The following is a 22201-nucleotide window of genomic DNA, read 5'->3' as shown; positions in this document are numbered from 1 at the left end:
ATAGAGGTGAGGTTTAACACTCTGTTAAGTGTACAATAAGATGTAGAAAACAGCAGCAGGAGATGAATTTTCAAAGGGAATATTTAGTAGCCAAGCTAAGATCTAGTACCATTAGTAAGTATATATTAGTCAGCTAAAAACATTCAATAACAGAAGTGCCACATTATTCACTTTCCTTATTATCAATATTCTTCAGTGTCTCTTGGCAGCGTGCATTAGAGTTCAAAACATGGAAGAAAAAGCCACTCTCCTGGAAAGTAATGGACAGGTGGGAAAACTACAGAAGTCTCTTTGATCACAGGTCATGTACAGATGATTGCAAGCTACTGGATTGTTATGACTTACATTACCACTGAACCATATCATATGACAGGTTTTTGTGCTCTTATCCCACTACAAGTGCCAAGGAAAATGTATTAGTTTCAACTCCCATTCTTAAACCACAAACACAGTTTAGTTTAACTCATTTTCCTTTGCAATTTTTATGAGCTAATAGCTCAAAAAATGGTCGCTTAACACAGATCAGCTGATGAGCAGAAGCCAGTTGAGCCGCAGACCTCCCCTCTACCCCCTCGCTAACACACATACAGAGCTGTTGCAAGGAATCATGTGAGTGCTACTCATCCACTTTGGTGCAAAACAGGCCCACATGGCTTAAACTGCTGATGAAGGTTTCAGTATCTCAGGCAGAATGGAGATAAAAATCCCCTAAATATTTGCTTGCTCCTATTTTTTGGTCCACTGGAAAATAGTTAAGCAGCAAATACTTTAGGAGGAGCTTGAGGGTTCCTGTGAGTCTGTACAGATGCCAGCTTAAGCAGGACAACGCCTGGCTCTCGATGCTCAGGAGACAGCAGTTATTCTTCTGCACCAAAATGCAGCTGAGTGCATGAAGGAAAAAACCCCCAGCACTTCACCATTTGTTTTCAAGGAAAGTTTAAAAGCAGGACACAGAGTACACGTAGTTAAAAAAACTAAAATTGGATGCTAAACTGATTTCCTACATACACATGTACAGCACAACCACTTAGGTGGCACCAAGATTATCCCAAATATGATATACTATGTGATAGTACAGATGCCTTCATATAGATAAGCTGATGTGAATTACACAAATAAAATTAAATCATGCTTTTCTTCCCCGTCTTGTGTGTGCTCTCACACACTTCAACAAACATATATCACATATCCATATACATGCCCAGGCACACACATACACATATTACAAACACATACTTGTAGAACACATTTCTTCCAATGCAGCCTTATCCTGCACATACTAATGCAACTGCTCAGATGATCAGCAAGACTCCACTTATGGCCACTTAAGACTCTGGAAGTTTTTTACTACTCTAAAGTTTACAGTTTTTTACTCCATGACTACTTTAGCATGAGACACGGCTGAATGCTACTGTTGTATGAAAGGACCTACCTCTCCCTGCCTAACACAGGGGGTTTAAAGACAAGACAGTCATCCAAGCATTTCCCTCAAAACCAGCCTGAGCTCACAACATTTGAAACTACATTCTTTGGTTCTATTTAAGAAATACAGATGCAATTTGTGGAGCACTTGTTATGAATAGAAATTTCAAGGGGAAAAATAATGGTACTAGGCTATAATTTTTTAAAAATATAACTTAATCTACATGCCAGTCTCAAACAGACATACCACTGCCCAGTATTAGTCTTTTAAGATGTGACTGGGACAGCAGTATTTCACAACAAAAGGAAAAAACCAACAGTAAGTACTAAAACAAAGATTCTGACATGTCTCCAAAAAAATCACCTTTCCTAGTCTCACTTCTGTGAAAGTATTTCCAATTAGAATCTCAGTAAAGAACACTTAAAGGGTTTTATTTTTATTTTTTAAATACAAGTTAGATTGCTTCCCCACACAAATACTGTATGTGATCAAAAGTTCAGAGGACTGGTGGCTTCTCAAGGCCTTTGAGTTCAAGAACCTTCATGATGTGAGTCTTTTCAATTCGGGGCAGAATTCAAGTTCTAGCCATATGTCTCAACTTATTAATATTCAACAGGAACAGAAAAATTCGTAACACATTTATTCACGTGGCGTGGCTAGAAAGCTTGTTACATGAGTATTTTTGTGCTGTGGATATTTTAATATAGCTCAACATTTAGTAAAGTGTGTCTGAGATCAAATGTTAGCAATTTTGCTGACACCTGACATGGAAATTCCACTAATTTAATCACTTATTGATTCATCACTCAAAGTAAAAGCTTCTTTTTCTTACCTCATGTATGCATAAGCACCTAATAAAGCCATCTTATCAAAAAGAACAAAAGCAGATGTGAAAGATCTGTTTCTCCCAAGACAGCCATATAATGAAAAAATAGCTGCTTAAACCTCGGCAATAAATGTTCTTAGGTTTGCATGGACTGCAGTCCACATCTGGCCACAGTGACAGTTGATAAGAGAGAAAAGAACACACTGTACAGAATATCATCAATCCAGTTAGTTAATGCAGGGTGAAGAGGCCAAAGACAAGAAGGTATAAAACACAGGGATAAAGTATCTTACAGGAGAAATGAAATAAGCTTGGTCAAATACTTTGAGTCCACAGACAGAATACTTAGCTTACGTTTTATCATTTTGCAAGTTGTTTATTTAAACAGAAAGACGAGAACAGATTTTGCTCTTTAAAACAGCCACTAATAATGTGAGATCATTCCAACTGTAACATTAATTTCAAAGACCAAAGTAAAATGCTGCTTAAAACTCAGTTCTGTTCCTACCTGCCCATCCTGACCCACATGAACTTGATGTATCTGCAGGTTTCCCTGTAAAATAAGAGCATTGACAATAAACACAACTTTGGAATTTAAGAAGTTGCTCTGTCCTGAAAAAGGTCTGTTTCTCATCTCATTATTAAACAACTTCAATATTAAGGAAATCTATTAATTTAGGAAATTCTGCTGAGGGTTATTTTGGCAATCCAGCTACAATTCAATGGTCAGCACTTTAACCACAGAGGATAAACAGACTAAAAAGCAAGGAGGTTTTTCAGCACCAGAATGTTTTGCTTTTTGAAAAAGCAAGTCTGTATAATGTACGGTATTTTTATGAGAAGTTTGTTTGTATGGCTTTTGAGGCAAGTTTTTTGTTTTTCCTTATTTATATAAAACTGCAAATTTAAGTCAAAGCCTTACTAAACTAGTATTAGTAGAATAACACTTTTACACATATGGAGTGCTATTTACTATTTGTTGTTATAAAGTTACTTCCTGTGCTAACAGTTATTTTTATTTTATCAAAATTTGATACCAAACACCAACATAGTTCTGTTACAGGAATTAACATCTATTACAAAAAATTCTCAATAATGTAAAGTATTTTAAGGGAAACTCTAGTTACAAGGTCTAAAAAGGAAAGCAGTATCTTTAAAAAACAAAGTTTTTATTCATATGCTCAGAGACGTCTTCCAAAAGTACACTTAGATTAAGAAAAAACAGCTTCCCAAACAGAGAATTGCAGTGAAATAGCACATTTCTTTGAGGAAAAAATACCAATTCTTTGATTTGCATGTTTTCTGCATTTTCTCTTACTGGCAGCGCTTCCTCTTATTTGAAGCTGTGTACATTGTAATAAATTTAAAACCAGATGTTTTCATCTGCCACGGACAAATGTAGTCCCTAAAAATCTTACATACAGGAACTCCAGATGAGGCCAATGATTTGTTGGTGTGCCTGAACCTCAGGATCAATTACAATTAGTATCTGCTGAATCATAATTTTTTCAGTAGCTCTTTACCTAAGAATGGCTTCAGTTTTATTGTAGCATACTATGCATTCCTTCAGACCTAGAACATTTTGATCCTTTCTTATTTCTCTCTAGGTCTGACAAGCTCTTCAAAGGAGGCTGCCTTTAACTATAATATTTATATAATATTTACGATAATATTTATTCTGCAATAACTCCCTGTGTTAACAGTATTCCTCCGCACCAAAAGTGGTTTTATGCGATGTGATTTAGGGTGCTTTGGAAATGCATTAAAGTAACCCACAAGCAGATATGCTTAACATTGAGTAAAAAAACTCTACAGGGAAATCATACAGATTGCAATTGTAGCCTGTTTAACCTTATTTTGCTATTGCTTCGTCATGTAAACAAAGTGCCCAAGAAATCTAACAGCACTCTTAGCAGTTAGGAGTCTGTACATTCTTTAACCAACAATAGCACTCTCACTCAGGTAAATTCAGCTGGCTTTAATAGTTGTTTTGCCTGAGTGGGGTGGGGGGGAAGGTCAAAATTGGAGGGTTCAGTACTGGATTTATCCATTTCCATTCTACTGTACTATTTTTATGGAAAAAATTATGAAGTGAAATGTTGCAGTGCCAGATTACTTGAGCAGTAACAAAGTTAAGTTCACTTCATTCTGCAATATATCTTTACTAGATGGTGTCTGAAGGTTTCTCCAAGTTCAGTTCAACAGTTCCCACAATTAAAGACACCAAGTATTCTGAACACATTTAGTTCATAAACCTAACTAAAATAATTTCATTTCTCAATGGCAGTGCAAGCACCTAAGCTGGTTTCCTATAATACTCGAAGACCATCAGCCATGTACAACAATCATTAGTGTAATGCACACACAGAGCTGTCATGGCTGGTCAAGGGGAAAAAAAACCAAAACAAACAAAAAGAAACCCCAAAAAAACCCCCAGAGACAGAAATAGCGTATTGCATTTACTGCCACAAAGCACATTTCATCCTGGCTCCACCACATGCTCTTGCTTCTACCCCCTCTGGTCTCTGCAAATGTATTGTAGCAGATCTCAGAGGTTTTAGAATTGGGGCCCTAAATTCTGGCCCAGATCTGCTCCACGGGCACCCAAACTTTTGGCTCACCTCACTGTCCTGCGTGATTTGGACTTGCTCGCCTTGAGGCACCTGGGCTATGTGGAGATGGCCCTGTGGGATCCGCAACAGAAGAAAACACCAAGGAGCATCAGAAGAAAATCATAACTAGAGGAAGAAGCTGTTACCTTCGATTAAATACAGCTTAACATATGGAAGCAAAACGCTTATTCAACGAAAACCATTAAAGATAGCTTTAAAAAAAAAAGTGCATCCGTATTTCCCCATCTTTTTATGCAAAGTATAAGCAAAGTGATTTTGAAGAAAGAACGGTTCATTTTCACATAAGAGCAATGAAAACAGGCATGATAATAAATAACATTTATGTAGTGCATTTCTCTATAGACAAAGTATCTGCATTTTTGACTGATACACAGAGTACGGGACTGACTTGCTTTGGTAGATTAGCATTGTGCCCAAAACATTTATCCTATTTAAAGACCCTGGAAGCTAAGTTCTTAAAACAAATATGCCAAGACTAACTACTCACTAAGAGTGAGGTTTTAAAAGGTATCTGTAAATATCCATATATCCTTGTACATTCACATCGTTATAGTGAAGTACAGTACCATGCTGAAGACCAGCTCTCAAGCTGCTATAAATTGTCATGAAGTCATTAATTTGAATGCAGTTACACTGGTTTATGTTAGTGGAGAATCTGCCCTAACAGTTTTAATAATGTTAATACTTTGCATTGCTGACCATACCCGCCACTTCAGAATGGTATCAGGCCTACCATTTGATTAAAACAGGGATAAGAGAGTGGATGGAATTCCTTCTGCATCCTGACTAGCCCAGCAAGTCTTTGCTACTGTGATTTACCTGAAGGGAGATTGGATTCTAAATAACCTACTTCAGGGTTTATAAGGCTTTGTGTTCATTTTAATATGCCTGCATGAGACAGAGATTAAAGATAATCATTTGGAATTCTGTCAAAGGCTCTTCTTATTTTATAACACAAGAACAATTGCATGTGATTTTCAAAGAAACACAGATCCCTCTATTTCAAACAGTTTCATTTCCTTTGGAAGGAAACTGTCTATTTATAGGGAGAAAAAACATACTGAAAGTATCACTCTGACAATAGGGACTGTATATAAAATTAGAGCACAGCCACAGTCCATGTTGAGATTAGAATCACTTTCCCTCCTTAACATCAAGCTCTCAAGGCTCCCAGGAAAAAGCACTGAACATTTAAAAGATCCATTTATAGTGTTTTCAAATATAAGCAATCCTTTCCGACTAAAGGGAGGGGGGAGAAGGTGACTATTCACCTTTGTATCATGCAGCATTCCAAAAAAGACCTGCTCACTCATCTTTTGCAGACACATAGCTGGCCTTCAAGGACAGTCCTTTTAGTTTGTTCACAAATTCAATTCAATACTCATTTTTTTTAAACATATATAGTACAAATAGCTACTACATTACTAATGACTCAGCCTGATCTATACATATCACCCCCTAGAACTGAGAAAGCAATACCATTTTCATCTGTTTCAACCTAGGACCCCCCCTATATGTTTGACAAATTATGACAACATTTAGATAGTGAGTCGTAGTGGATTCTTCTCAAGATTCCACCATCAATTTAAAGGATAATTGACAGGTCCAGATCTTTTAATGAGGCAAAGTTTCATCCCTTACATCTATAGACATAACCGTTTGTCTATTATATCCACATATTTCATATAATTTTCCCTTCTACATTGTCTTTCAAGATTTGAAAAATACTTTTCAGTCATCAATTAAATCTCAAAAAGATCCATACAGCAGTTAAGAAGATAAGCTCTTTAAAATATATAGGGAAGCCAAGAGACAAAGAAATTCACGTGATAATACTGTAAAGTTATGGCAAAAGTGAAGTGGAAATGGAACCTTTGCACTCAGTTCCTGCAAAAGGAACATTATTTCACTGAGGGTGCTCTTGACTGACAGGAGGGGAAAAAAGTTGGCAAGTTAATTTACTGAACTTCCCTTTAGTCCTCTTCCAAGTTTGAGAACAGTAACTGAAAGCATTTAGGATCTAGTTCCATTAAGCAATCAGTCTCCAGGACCAGCTCCTCAACTTCCATTGATGTCAAATGGCATCCAGGTACAGACAAGGAAAGGGCAAGGCCTTTGGGAGAACGAAAGGGGAGGCCTAGACCTTCCAACCCCATCTGAACCTCACAGCTCATGGTTCCTAGCATCCCTTACACCCACACTCCAGGTCTTTCTTTTCTCTTACTTTATAAGCAACCTTTTTCACTTTGGAACAACGCACTCTCTATTGTAATTTCCTCTCCACAACTCATACAGCTGCTGTCTGGAGTTCCTCTCAATCACTTTCTTCTCAAGCCCCTTCCACTTCCATGCACTCCTTAAAAAATATTCTGGCTAATACTTAAGTCCCTTTCAGCAATGCTTACAGCTCTGTCAGTTGTCTTCAACATCTGCTGCTCATCTTGGAAATTTTCCCCCAATTTCCATGACACTTTTCTCCTCTGATTCTTCTACTGCTACTCCGGTAAACCTCCAGGAGGTCTTACAGACATGTGTTTTTTGATAACATTCCAAAAGCATCTGTCCTTCATAGCCCTTTTTTCTGAATCGTATTTCTGAGCAACTTCACCATTTCCACGCTGACTATTTGCAGCTCTACATGACTAGACTTGAGTATTCCCTGTGTTGACAGAGTTTTCATTCTTTGTGTGTAAATTTTTCAGTTGGGCACATTTGCTTCTTCTCTCCTGAACTGCCTCTCTTACCTGGGGAGAAAATACTATAAATATCTACCAAAGATGCTTCATCATCCTATTTCAGACTCTCCTCTGTAATGGCATTGACTAAAACCTTTGCAACAGCCAGACCACTGGGTATGACAGTTTATATTGTTGACTAATATCTCTCAAGAATTCTTGTTTATTTACCCATTCCCACCTGTTTTTGTAGCCTGGTTTCTAAAGAAAGTGGCTTCTGTGATCATCACACAGAACAGGTACATACGTGTCTGTGCACGTTCCTTTCTGTTCTGTGTTTGGACACTGCCTGGCACAGCTGAGTGTTGGCCCATACTCAAGACTTCTGGGTGCCTCCAAAACATTAATACCATCAGTGAAAAAGCCTCTATGTTATACGACTGCGCAGAAACGCTGTTAACTGCAAAGCTTGAAGCTTTTGAAAACTAATGGCAGACACATTTTGCACATTAATTTCTCAGGTTTCTACGAAAGAAGAGTGTGTGTAGATATAATTCACTATTTTTGAATGCGGCATGTCAGAAATGCCACACAAACCATTATTTCATTATTTTCTTCTACTTTTTTGTAAAATTTGAATTTAAAACAATCCTTGTAGTCAAACTGTGGCACACAGGAAGTAAAGCCAAGGTGAGTTTTTTCAGAGTACACTAAAACCACATATAAAAATAATCATGGACTGAGTTATGGTAGGAGTCTCAGGCTTAAAAAATGTCAATATTTATAACTTTTACTTGTATACATGTATCTAAATGAATACATATGTAAAGGATTCAGCTAACAGATGTTCAAAAATGCCTGAGAATGCAGGTTTTTTTAAATGAAAATAAATAAATAACTGCATTCTTGTTTTGAAAGTCATAGCTAGAACTACTTCTGAAACATAAATCATACACTTAGCAGATCTGCTATTATTATTATGACAAGTGCAAGCAAACGGCCAGGCAGAGACTAGTCAATTCTACATCCAGTAATGAATGTGCATTTATTTGCAACAACGGCATTAGCAAATCCTGCATGAAGATTTTTGCCAACTAAATAAAACTTTTTTCATAAGCCTTCAATGTTTGTTTTCTGAAAATCATGCTTAAGAAGTGATGATAGGTCACTTTTTTAAAATAAAAAGTTACATTTCAACTGAAGCAAACTTTGCAATAATCTAGATTGCTTAAATGAAATAATTTAGAAAAAGTTGAGTACATACTACTTGGACTTGTCCATCTTCTCCTATTTGGTGGATCTGAACCTGCTGAGCATTGGCTAGTGCATAGTGTAGTGCCTGTGGCTGGTTCTGCTGGATCTCATTAGAAGCTGAAACTGAACTCTGCGAACCCTCTGAAAAAAAGACAAAAATCCAGCTTTATTATATGTGTGTATCTCATGCCAGCGGCCACGCAACAACGCATACTTAAAAACTGTGGAAAACAAATGCAGTCAGAAATAGATGCAAATCTTTTATACATTAATATTCTTATGCATATTCACTGCTCACCTGTAGATTTGCTACAAATTCCAAAGGAGTTCCAAAGGCTATTTTGTCTCTGAGAAAGTGTATGTTTAAACAGCATCTTTTGAATCTAGATTAAAGATTCTGCAACTGCAGAAGTCATATCAAAGCAAAACCACAAGCATTTCCTAAGCACTTCAACACTTTTGTGCAGCAGTGTAGCTGAGAACTTACTGCCACCACCACCATCAGGACACATCTGAAAACTCATCCTGTAAATCGAAGTTATCATATAAATCAAGGATACCTCTCAATTGGTTTTCAAGATCCATCGTCTATAATTCATACTGACACACATCAGCCTGAAATCTTTTTTTTTTTTTTTAGCCTCAAAATGGCAGGTATTTCTTGACTTAGGTGAATTTAAACACTATCTCACACTGCAAAGTCAGGCCTTCTGAAAATGCCCCTACAAGAAGGAAGACACCTGGGCTTTATCTTCAGGTAACAGTGACAGGCACCAGGAAAACCATCGCGTGATTTCAAGAGGATAACAACCTGCATTAGTAGACATATCATAGATTCAATTCTAGGGTTTCCAGCTGCAGAAAAAGGATTCTTATAAATGCAAGACGCAAAAGTCAAGTAAAAAGAACTTAAATTATTATTTAATTTTTTTTAGCATGAAAGACTCTTTTTTATTTTGAAATATGGGTTTTTTTATGCATTTATTGTCAGTGATACCAAGAGACTAATAATGTCAATAATTCTGTACTGAACAGGTGAAGTGGAATACAAATGACCAGAGACTAATGCTGTGTTTGAGTCCTCCTACAGGTTAAGACACCACTAGTGGGTAAATGTATCACTAGATACCATATATCCTCTTAGGAATAGGGAAAAAAAATGGGGCTATCGATCAATTACACTTTTGCAGCACATTTCACAAGTTCAAGTACACATTGCTAGAAAAAACCTTAAAATGTCCCAATATCATACTAGTATCATAGTAAGATTCAGCATCCATTCCAGTTTTCTTCCTTTTATTTGAGACATCTTGGAGAACGGGACTGTCATCAAGGGCTTTTAGAATAATGTATTTGAAGAAATACTTTTCTTACACAGTACTCCTGTAAACAATGTTAACATTTTTCCTTTGCTATGCCACAAAAATACATTGAATGAAATCTCTGAAGCATGAAGTGCTTTACAATCTTTCTAAATTATTTATTGCTCTGACAATGACTTTTATGCTACAAGTTAACGTAACACACATTAACATGTAGTAGCATTCAACACTGTAGGGCTTTCCAGCTGTCCAAGTACCGGAAACTATAACGAAAATATTTAAGAAACAGTGTCACTCTACTCCCATTATAGATCATTTCCTTACAAGATTTTATGTATTGCTTAAATAAGCACTAGATAGGCCTCATCCTACTCAGAGCTGACTGATGGCTGATATATTTTGATTTTTAAAATGATGGTTGGTTTTTTTGAACCAACACAGCAGGAAGCCATGTTCCATAAAATGTTAACATCTCTACTTAATAATCTAAGATTTATACTGAAAAGAGAATGTTAGTTTTGCAAGAATGAGCTTTATCCACTCATACAAATATTTTAATGTAAATGTTCTTTAATAAAATCATGCATTTGGTTTTTTTTTCATCCTGTCTGCTTTGAGTTTTAAGTCTAAACATGGGAACTGGAAACTAACTCAAAACCACCAAGCTAGTATTTATTTATTTGTTGAAAAGTTTAGCTGCTTAACAATTCAACTAGACAGCTCTAATTATGTTAACAATCTGCAAATACATAACTACAAGCAGAACACTTATGCAAGTAACTGAGCAGAACATAACAAGTTCATGTTTTTGCTGTCTACCGGACACATATATTTAATACTTTACATTTGACTGGTAGGTAACTGCAGAATGCTTATAATTTCTTAAATATAGTTCTGTTGCTTACTGTGCAATTCCAGTATTTCCTGCACTGTTGTACAATGGAAGTTTGTCATACAGAATTCCGGATGGGATTAACAAATCACAGTTGGAAGAAAAGTCCTGTACCTACTACGAGAAACTGTACCGTCAACCAAATAAATATGTGATTTGTTCAAATTCTGATACTAGATCATGCTTTCCATTGCCAGTGGCTTTGTCATGGTCACTGAAAGTAACAGATACTCTAGAAAGGTTGTTTAACTTCAGCCTCTTCATCTTTCACTTTTTCTCTCATTTCCATGACTTCAGTCCTAATAGCATTTTATGCAGTTCATTTTCTGTATCTTTTATTTTACAAATAGCATTTTGGTAGGATGCTAAATAGCTAAGAAAGCCCACTGTAATTCACCTTGCTTCTTACCGGCTACCACTAGTCCATTCCATTGTGATTTTGCCTTTCCATCTCGCTTCCCAACCCCTCGCTATGCAATTCAACAGCTGAGTTGAGTCACAACTCAACTTCTAGTCAAACCACAGTGTCCCAATACATAATCCTTCATTTAGATGTGTGTGTATAGACACACATATGCATACATACGTAACTCCTTTGCTCAAACATATATAGTGCAAATGTAAATAAACACACACAAACAGCAAAATGGCTTAGGACACAAGCGAGGTAAGACATGTTTCACTTACAGATTTAATAACCTTCTAGCAGTCCCTTTCCTGTAGCTTACACTTACCATTACACAAACTGCAATGCTGGACTTCTAAGAAAACACCAAGATGCAATTATAAGTATGTATTTTCTGATTAAGAAAGTTATGGAATAAAACAGTATCAAAGAAATAAGAGCTGCAGCAGATAAAGTATTTCAGTATGTGCATGTAATATATATGTAAATATATATTTTTAACTGTAAAGTCCAAAAGCTTTTATTTGTAAACCATCTTTTGCTTCCCAGATGCCAGAAATGATTACAGTTCTCAGAGGTGGGAATGGGAGACACAGACTGAATGCAATCATACTGTACACCTCCTATGGTCACTTATAAATAGAGTCAGTCTGGCTTCACTGCAACAAGCACAGTTGGGTTTTCTTTCTTTTTTTGTTGGATTTTGGTGGGGTTTTTTTTCTTCTTGGGCAGAAAGAAGAGAGGATTCAACAGTGTCTAAAAACAAAACATCCTTTATAAGTATTGTTTTTCCCCTCTAAATCTCTGACCAGACAAAAGTTAATATTTATCCATTTTTAAACATTCCCCATTAAAAACAAACACAAACATGAATAGCACACAGCTTGAATAGAGGATATGTCAACAGTTATAAATCACTATCATGTAAACTATCTAGCCTCACATTTACAACTTTGATATATTAGAGAATCCCTGGCACCGAGAAGCTATACAGCTGAACTCTTGCTTTGAAATTTTCCCTTGCACTAGCTACAAAGGGACACTTTGCCACGAACCAAACAGCTCATGTAGTGCTACTACAGAGCATGTTATCCATGGTATTCCCAAAGCACCTTCCACCAGATGGAACAGCTCTGGAGCCACCCACAGAATGAAAGATGCTGCACTGACCATTCCACAGGTGATTAAGTTGTGATATAGGGGAAATAAAAACCCAACTGCTGGAATATTTCTTCCTCCCAAGTTGAAATTGGACCTTTTACATTTTCTGTTTGTTTACTGCATATGCTTACGAGTCAAAGAAAATTTAGCCTAAGTCTGTCTTCTCAGACGAATGTTCAAGAGTTGGCAAAATCACCCCACGAAGCAGTTCCTTCTGTCACATTTCTTGGAGCTAGTCTTCCTCAAACATTGCCAAGCAAGATTAGATTTGTCAGACAAATGTAATTTGTAACTGTTTTAAGAATATGTGCTTAATTCTCGACTAAAATCACTTTTAAAATAGCTCACTTCAAAGGCAAAACCTTTAGTATTTTCTAATTCTTTCCTATTGTATTTCATATTTATCAGTTGAGCATCGGGCTTCTCATTTTGGTGGGAAATGTAGGGGGTACAGATTCTGTGGCAGAGGGGATTCATGCTTAGTCTCCTTATGTGGTGTTACTCAAAATTGTTCTCCTAGCATATAGGCCTTGCAGCCACACACTGCTGCTTACAAACTAGAACATATTTTCCTGCTTCCTTGATGTGTAGTCCCAGCAAGGAAAGGTTAATGGCCAGACGTAGCAAAGCAGTCCTCAAAAACAAAAAGCAGGAAAAACACCGTTACTGAACAATTAATAGAAGTAAAACTGTATACTGTAAACTATTATCTTAACCTGACTCATCCAGTGCTAAATGCCTCCAATTTTGCAGAGCAGCTTTGAAGATTTGGCTGCACATCCGTTTTTATGTGTGACATCTCAGCACAGGCTGAGCACTTCAGCCTAAATCTACATATAAATCCCAAAGTCATAGAACTAATTAAAAATTCCAACATGGAAAACTGTGATAACAGCTTTAACAATCTTAAGAGAAATTAAAAGAAAGGGAGAAAGCACTCTTCAATTAATCCTCCTCCCCAAAACCTCATTTCCTATTGCCTTCCCTCCGTAGACTGCTAACATTTTAAAAAAGAATATCTAGTTAAATTATCATGGCAGCCATGTGTACAACTTGTCAAGGAAGAAAAAAAGAGAAAAACACACATTAAGTGTTGGCTCTGAGAAGAGCTGAGCAAACCACTGCAATTAATACCTCAATTCCACCAAAAGGCAACAGCTTCAAACAGAAGAGCCAGATAAAATACGGAAAACCAACTTCTGCCTAAATATAACAGTCTGCTACAACAACTTTATGCAACCCATAAATCTTGTGGCTACTGTAAAGCTGCAGAGTCAATTAAGTGTAGAACAATCTCAGTTAATATCTTTGGGGGTGAAGGACAGAAAAGACATTCATTCATATTTTCCTACCAGCTTCCTTAGACACGTTTTTGTCTGCAGATCAATTAAACACTATCATGAAATTACAACGCCAAAAACTTGTAAGGCTACGTAAGGACTATGAGCTCAGCCTCCTGCTTTTCTATGTCATTTGCAGAGCTAATTTTTCCATATGATAAACAGAGAAGAGAGGAAATCTGTTATCATGACTCAAATCAAAGCCATGTGCTACATAAACTTTTATGCACAACAAGCAGAAAAAGTCTAAAAGTTTTGACATGTGCAACAAGTACATAAGAATGAAGCTCAAGCAGAGCAATCTGTTTTAGATGTAAATAATTCCAAATTAGTTATTATGTTTGCAATAACTCGTTAAAAAAATCTCAAAAATCACAGAATGGGTAGGTTGGAAGTGACCTCTGGAGATCACCTAATCCAATGCCCTTTCTCCAAGCATGGGCAACCAGCACTGGCTGCTTTGGACGGTGGCCAGATGGATTTTGACTGTCTCCAGGGATGGTGTCTCTGCAGCTTCTCTGGGTAACCTGTTACTGTGTTCAACCACCCTCAAGATTCCTCAGAGCCAGAGAAATCAAAGTCAGGTCACAGGCAGGTGAGTTTCAGGCTATTTTTATTTTTTTCTTAAGTGAGGCAAAGTAATTGCTGCTAAAAAACAACTCTGGAAAATCAAGTCCCCTAATTCATAGGGGAAGATGTCCAGCAGGGCAGTGACCATGCTGATTTGAGACTATTTCAGGACTAACAAAAATATTATTTTTAATGATATGTAGAGATGTTCGACAATTTTCACCGCCAAACAGAAAATAATAAGTTACTCTAGACTTTTAGCATACCAGAATTTAAGAAAATATTCTGTAACCCGTAAGAGAATGGTGCTCCTTTGTAACACTTGAAGAAAGTGCCAATAAATTTCTGCTGATTGAAACATGTATTATTATACTGCGACATAACAGAAAGCTATCTTGCTATTATCAGCTCCTAGAGATAGCTGATGAAAAATATTACTTCAAGCCAATCAAACACGTCAGTTTTGGATTCCAGCCTTTTTGTTTGTTGCACCTCTTGGTCACAATTTAGATATGAAATACTGAAATTACAAGCTCAGAAGCGGAAACCCCAAACTCTGGGAAAAGTTCATACAGGGAACGTGGTGTTCATTCATTCATGCTCAGCGTATTGAAATCATATTTAAAGCTCTTAATGATGTTTTCACAACAGCTCAGCTGCATGGCAAACACTGTGATACTACGCGTCCACTTGAGGCATCTGTTGATAGCAATAGTGCATCTTAAGAAGTGCTTTCTGAAGACTACGAGAGTATCTTCTAGGGTAAGCCCTAAAACTTCCCAAAGAAATTATCATTCAGATAAGAAACAGTGGGTTTAAGCACTTCCACAAATAGCTTGGGTTTATCATGTTTAACCAGGTAAAAGGGGCGTGTGTGTAAATTTGCCCCCCACGTGGCATAAACTGAAATGCTTGTTTTCAAGATATGAAAGTGCTTTCCTACTGAAAGGGTGCAATGCCACAGTTGTGTCCGAACTATCAGAGAACCTGCCACACTTACCTTAAGGTGCTCAGTGACCTCACCTGACCAGTCACAGAACCACACTCTACTAAGTTTCCTGATCAAACTAAATAATTCTACCCTCTTGGAATAGAAGTCATATAGTCTTATGCTGAATGAGTGGAGCCACAGCCAGAGCTTCTCAGAACAGCTCAGAGGACATTACAGAAGAAACTATGCTGCGCATCCCCACATCCTCCAGTGTAAACATGGCACAGTAACTACTCACAATCTTTTCAGAGCCTTTATTCTTATTATTATATCTTTTGTGAGAAGCAGCTCCTATATTCTGCCCAACAGATTAAACAACTCAAATGCCTGTTGTATGTGAAGTGACATGGAGCAACATATTACTGAGTGACACCTAACAGAGGTACTATTCTGCAGCCAGCAGCAACCACACCAGGGTGGAGAGCTGACATAAAGCACCTAGAAGCTGATCTTAATAGCTATAACTAACAATAGTGGGAAAGACAGTTTCTCAAGTAGCTGAATTTCAGACCGTTCAAGGCTCACCTTAAATTGCCCCCTGAAACAAACGTTACCATAAAAACTGTCTGGGTTCATATGTAACACTTTAAAAAGCCATATTTGACAGCTATGTTGTCATAACTGTGAAATACAGACCTCCTTTACTTCAGAGCTGTGAAATATTACTTCTCTTTCCTGCTAGCTGGCAGCAGGAATTCTGCTATATCCACTATACAGTGTGCATAATAAGGAACAGATGCCTGTGAATTATGACGCTGTAATTCCATTGAGGGGTTCCAGGGATGTCAAACCACAAAGACAAAGTCTGAGCGGTTCATGAAGTTACCTGCACAAAGTGGTGGAATTACAGCCCTGTCATGCAAAAGTTACCTTTTTAAACCTGTGTGAATCTACATTTTTCTTTGCATCTTTTCTTGTCTTTCTTTTCTCTATATATTCATTCAGCCTCTCAACCCGCTCTCCTGTTTTCCCTCATACCTCCTCTCCTTGCTTCAGGTGAAATACCACTCCCACCTGATTTGGGAATACAAATTAAGTTTTTCAAAGGACCACCTCATTCTGCAAAGCTAAGAGCTAAGAGCTTTTTCACAGTGGGTGCGAATGTAGTGGTGAATTCATCTAACATCTTTACAGCCTCCCAGAAAATGATGCCAATGACTTTTTGAGTAAGAGCAATATTTTAAAGAAAATTAACAAAAGACTCTGAATCCAGGGGAACATTTTCACACACCGTTACCAAAGGCAGCTGTTAATGTTATTGCCTGCACTCTACTTTTGGCTGCACAGTCTATACAGTCCTGCCAGTGACATGCCAAGATGCCTTAGCTGACCTTCATCATCATCACGACCAAAGACATCTTTGTAAGGACATGTATCTGTTTGCTATCCAGGGGACGTGGGTGATGAGATAACCTGTTCAGTTGGAGACCCGGGTGGCATAAAAACCCCTGGGGGAATCCTGGAGATGGATGTACCAAAGGCAGCCACTCAACTCCAGCTAAATGAGCCAGCCTGGGCCCACAACCCAAAACACCAGGGTGGCTCTTGCAGAACCAGCTCCTGAGTGTCCATACACGCTACTCCCACACACCCAGACAGCAAGCTGCTGAAATCCCAAGGGTCAATTTTTTCCCCCAATTCCACTAACCTGATTTGTGAGTAAATTGTTCTATGGGTACAAAGGCACCTGAAATGAGTTTTCAGCTTGACCACAACAGACAAACCCCACCAAAACTTATTATCTTATGGCCTTCTGAAGACAAGAATTTACTGAGCTTGAGTCTGTGTTTTACATTTCTACACTGGTCTCCCCAAATCTCCAGACCAGGACATTAAAGATTAATATTTTTTGATAATAAATCTCAACAACAGTCAAGGAGTATGGTCCAATGAGCACAGGCCTATAATATCCACTTACTACTACATTTTTATTCTAAAATACCAATTGCTAAGAGACTGAAAATAAAAATCCCATCAACATATATGGCTTATGGTTATCATTACGTTGATTAGTTGTTTTAATTTGAGAATTTTGGATAGGATTCCCAGTTCCAGCACATAAAATTTTCCATTGAAAGCAGATTTTTGGCATTCTTTGCATGAGATACAGTGGTTAGTGTTAACATGCAACCAAAAATTTTATGCAGGCAAATAAACTTACTTCCTTTTCTTTGGGCTCACTTCCAAAACACTGTTTTTAATATATGATGTACAAATGTCCCATAACACTGTTTTATATTAAAAGCATGAGCCAGAAATGTCCTATGAGAACACTTCTTAGGTCAGTATTTTTCATTTGCTATTACTATTCATGCTTACATACCTATATGGAAATATAGAATCACCTTCAACATATTTAATTTCTTCAGAGGAAAATACTTCAGGAACAAAATTTAGCACACCCTACTAAATGGTGTGAACACACTGTGGAAGATTTATTCACTTGACTCCTCTTACGAACATCAGTTGCAGAAACAGTTTGACTTTCTACACAAAATACTGAACACGGTGAAAAAAAACCCATATGATAGCATGAAGCTGCACGTGCTGAATTTTTTCAGTTAACACATGTGGATGGACCTTCTCAAGCATCTCAGTAAAGCCAGGCATTCAGATAACATACAAATCAACAAAGCCAATCTCTCACACTCTGGAATATACTACACTTTCATTTCTGGCAAATCTGTATTTTACTACTGTTTTAGAGACAGACGCCCTTCTCCCTCTTCGCTTTGTGAACACACACACACATCTCACTTCCTTTCTAGGATCATTAATTCACTGCAACCAGAAGCGCGACTGCAATTTGTAGATGAAATGGGATTAGAAGCTCATCCTACCAGGGGTCTACTTTGGTATAAGTCCCATAAGGCTGAGACTCCAAATGTACCAGGAGGTGGTTGGCTTGCACTGAAGGCCCAAGATGATTTAACTACAAATGGTTGGTTTCACTTACTACATGGATACACTCCCTGAGGAGCACTGTAGACATACATACACTGTAATAGAGAGGCCTCTTTGCCAACGATAAATGGTACTTCAAAAAAAATGCAATACTATAAAAATCCACTCCAAAAACTCAATTGTGAAAAACGTGGTTTCTCCATTTGTCTTTGTTACACAAAAATATTCCTGTTTGTGGGTACTACATGCACCTGTTGTAAACATAACTTAAGATCAAAATAATTTCTGGGTATATTGAAAAACAAATGGCATTATCACTCTAAGTTTCCATTTCTGTCGGGATTTGTTTGGGTTTTGGTTTGTTTTTTTACCTGAACCACTGTAAGATGATGATGAAGGTGTTCGCCTTGAAAAGCTTTTCACAGCAAGACTCTGCCCTCGCTGTTTCCGCCTCCAAGCTGTTCGACATTTGGAGTCTATGCTTTGCTTGATTCGATACCAGTCAGATTCTGTGATTCCAAATTTGTAAAATAGGTGACCTGTAATTAGAAAGACAAAGGGGTGAAAATCAACATAAATCCGTATTTTCAGGAAAATGTACAGATGACACACACAGCGAATAAAGCAACTCTGAAAATTTTAGAACTGCACTCGTGCTTGACAGGCCTAAAGGAATACAATGACATTACAAAAAAACAGTGATGTGATTTCAAGAGCTATTCACAAAATAAAGTCATCATACACATGCACAGTATATTTAAAATACATATGCACAGACATATTTTAAAATGTCAGCAGTCTATGAAATGTTCAAATCTGCACTTCTATCCAGGGGAAGTGCACTATTACATTCAAGCTGTGCAACAGTAACCAACAGAAAGATCCAGCACTCCAAAGCCAAAACTGGATAAAACTTTATTTCTCACTGATGATGCCCCACAATATGTGTGAGTCTGATAAGTAGGAAGCCATATGAAGCTCCCTATAAAAAACTCTCTTTTAAAGCTCAGTTCAAAATTAATCATAATCCAGTAACAATGCAATACAAAATTAGAATCTTCTGAAAATGTTACTACTAGTATTAAGTCATTTAAAGAGCCATATTATACACATTCCAGAATTTGGTGCTAAGTTGTCAAACTGTTATATAATCACAACGTTGACTCGTGAGTCGAACTGAGTATTTTGAAACAAAGTTCATAGAGATTTGAGTCCTGCTGTCAGCTCAAACCGGGTTCATTATCATGTGCAACCTCTGCACCCAAAGGGGAAACCTCGTTATAGAAGAAACAGAGGGAGCAAAAAGACTATTTCAGGTATGACAAGAAATACTTGCTTCAACATCTGGACAAATGGCTTTAAAACTGGGAGGGAAACGTGTGGTGCATTGTCAGCTGTTTCAAGGTACTCCTCATTGCTACATACTTTTACCATTTCAATGTAAGCTTCACAGTGATTTATACTTTGCTTAAAGCATCAAGAGTTGAGAGCATTTCACTGTATTTTAAGAGACATTTATAAACCTCATGACTGCAGAAAAAACACTTGAAAAATTAAACCCAAAGGTTCAAAACCTGAGAGTTAAAACAGAACTATCTGAACATTTAACATTCTTTAAGTCTTCAGTACTTCTAAACTTTCCAGATTAAATGTGCAATACTGCAGTTAAAAAAACAACCCAAAGCTGTAATATATGCTTTTGCTCAACATGACTATGCTTGAAGGATCTCTTTAAGATTCTTATTTTCCTTTCGGTATCAGTTGCTTTCCATACCCTGCAAAGTACAATAATCTTTTCAACCTACTGGGTTTTCAACCTTACTCTCAAATAGGGTCCTGATCCTGTGAGGTACTTGCTTAAGCTGTTGTATAGTCCTACAAAAAGGCTATGGTCTGCTCCTGTAAGACAAATGATTTAAGCCTACAGCTGCAAAATTCCAGGTCTGCACAAACTAACAGCTTTGTACTTTCCTTTGTATTACAAATGAACCCAAAGTCCTCAGAAACTGAAATTTGCAGGTTACTGATCTAACACAGTCAAGTGGAGTACTGTATCTCTTAAGTCATCATCAGTTTTTAAACACATTTATTTTCCAATGCTCTAAATAATTTATAGATCCGTTCAAAAAGCAATTTGAAATAAAGTAGACAATATACAGGAGGAAAACACTGGCATCAAAAAGTTGATTCGAAAAGTGCTTTAAAGGCCCAAGACTTCTCAGTGGCAAGTGACAGCAAGCACGATATTTAGAGATTGCTTTACAACCCCTACACTATGTCTCCAAAAAGGGAGTGGGAGTAGGAAAGGAGGAAAATCGACTGAAATTATCATCTGCTGCTGTGCAACAGTTTCCTTTCCATGGGTGTCAGCAAAAGGAAAGCACATTCTGTATTGTGAACACTGAGACCACATTTTTCAGTGTAATATATTACTAATATGCACCACACATAGAAATGGGTTTATAAATGTTTGCAGTAATGTCCAATAAAAATAGTTGTGCTTTAACTCTTTATACGACTTCAGCTGTCAGTACATACAAAAGTACTTGTGTAGTCCTACATAAAACACAGTCACATGCTCTGTGGTTATTCTGAAAAAAACGTCCATATTTCATTCATAAATACATTTTAATGACTTTCACATTGTATGCTGCTCTGTTTAGAGAAGCGACTGAATCAACTGCAGGTCAGAGAAAACTCTCCTAGAAAAGCAGTCCAGCTAGGAATTTTAACTATTACAGCGTAATTCATGGGATATTCCAGGATGTCACTTAATTCAAAGAGAAATCAAAACCAATATAAATTATTTGGGACAAGATAGTCTCAGGTGCAGTGAGCTGTGCATACCAGGAGACCCAAGCCATGTAGGACAAGAGCTTAAGGAAGATGAGTGCCAGAGCTGTGACATAAAACATCCCAGAAATTGCTCTGTTGAGGGAAGACAGGAAAAGACCTTCTTCTACTTAATGATGACAAAAACTATCATTTAATCAATGTGGTAAGGAATGGCCATGGAATACTGGATAGAGACACCACTACCTTCATGGGGGGAACACGAGTCCAGAGGAAAGCGTGGAAAACGGGTAACAGCTAAACAGGGTAGAATCAGAGAAGATTTCAGGCTAGGGAGACCTAACACATCAGGCACAGATTTTCAGAGCTAGGCATGCTTATTTCTTTTAGCTTATTCATGAAGTTCTTACTTAGCTGTTATGGTGGTCGAAGATGTAAAACTTGTATAGACAAAACGCCTGCTGTTTGCACAGATTTTTACCATAACTGTATACTCAGTCACAGTAACTGCATGTGCAAAATTAGGCATGAAAAATTAGCCCTTAAGTACAAAGATAGCTGATATAAAGGTTAAATGAATTTCAGATGTATAAATCTATCCAGTTGGTATTACAACCTAAAATGTTATTCTACGAACAGGTCTTTAGCAACCACATTTCATAACAGTCCACTGATGACTGAAGAAAAATTTAATGCTAACAACAGTGAAGTATATTTTAAAGTAGATAAGAAGTTCACCATAACATTAGAAATATGATTTACCTGTAGTAGAGAGATACATCCCAAAAACATATGCAAACAATATTAGAAAACTGAAGCGTGCTGACTTTCTGTTCTCTATCCATAAATGATCACACGCAGGAGAGCCTTCAGCTGTCTCATTCTGAGCATGTCAAATACCAAAAAAAATTCAAAAAGGCAGAACACTAAAGCAAGATACTGCAAATGAGACATTTAACTTGGGGAAGTCCATATTAGAAAGGACAGCAATACTTCAGTGAGGAGGGATTT

General features: G+C 37.3%; 1 protein-coding gene across 8 annotated transcripts in view; it reads right to left on the bottom strand.

The window, feature by feature from the left end:
* Nucleotides 1–22201, bottom strand: part of BANP (BTG3 associated nuclear protein) — a 169153-nt gene that overhangs the window by 66037 nt on the left and 80915 nt on the right. For 6 of the 8 annotated variants that reach the window (XM_074882010.1, XM_074882009.1, XM_074882012.1 and 3 more), the window contains 4 exons: nucleotides 18769–18936; nucleotides 8822–8952; nucleotides 4871–4933; nucleotides 2758–2802 (listed from right to left, as the gene is read on the bottom strand). In XM_074882010.1, coding sequence (XP_074738111.1) covers nucleotides 2758–2802; nucleotides 4871–4933; nucleotides 8822–8952; nucleotides 18769–18936 — 407 coding nt within the window. Of the gene's footprint in view, nucleotides 1–2757; nucleotides 2803–4870; nucleotides 4934–4955; nucleotides 5001–8821; nucleotides 8953–18768; nucleotides 18937–22201 lie in introns of those variants that run through there. The other 2 variants (XM_074882013.1, XM_074882011.1) reach the window with 2 other exon arrangements.

The sequence above is a fragment of the Strix uralensis genome, chromosome 12, assembly GCF_047716275.1.
Source record: "Strix uralensis isolate ZFMK-TIS-50842 chromosome 12, bStrUra1, whole genome shotgun sequence".
Lineage (NCBI taxonomy): Eukaryota > Metazoa > Chordata > Aves > Strigiformes > Strigidae > Strix > Strix uralensis.
The sequence above is the reverse complement of the archived record's forward strand: the minus strand, read 5'-3'. Positions and strand labels throughout refer to the sequence as shown.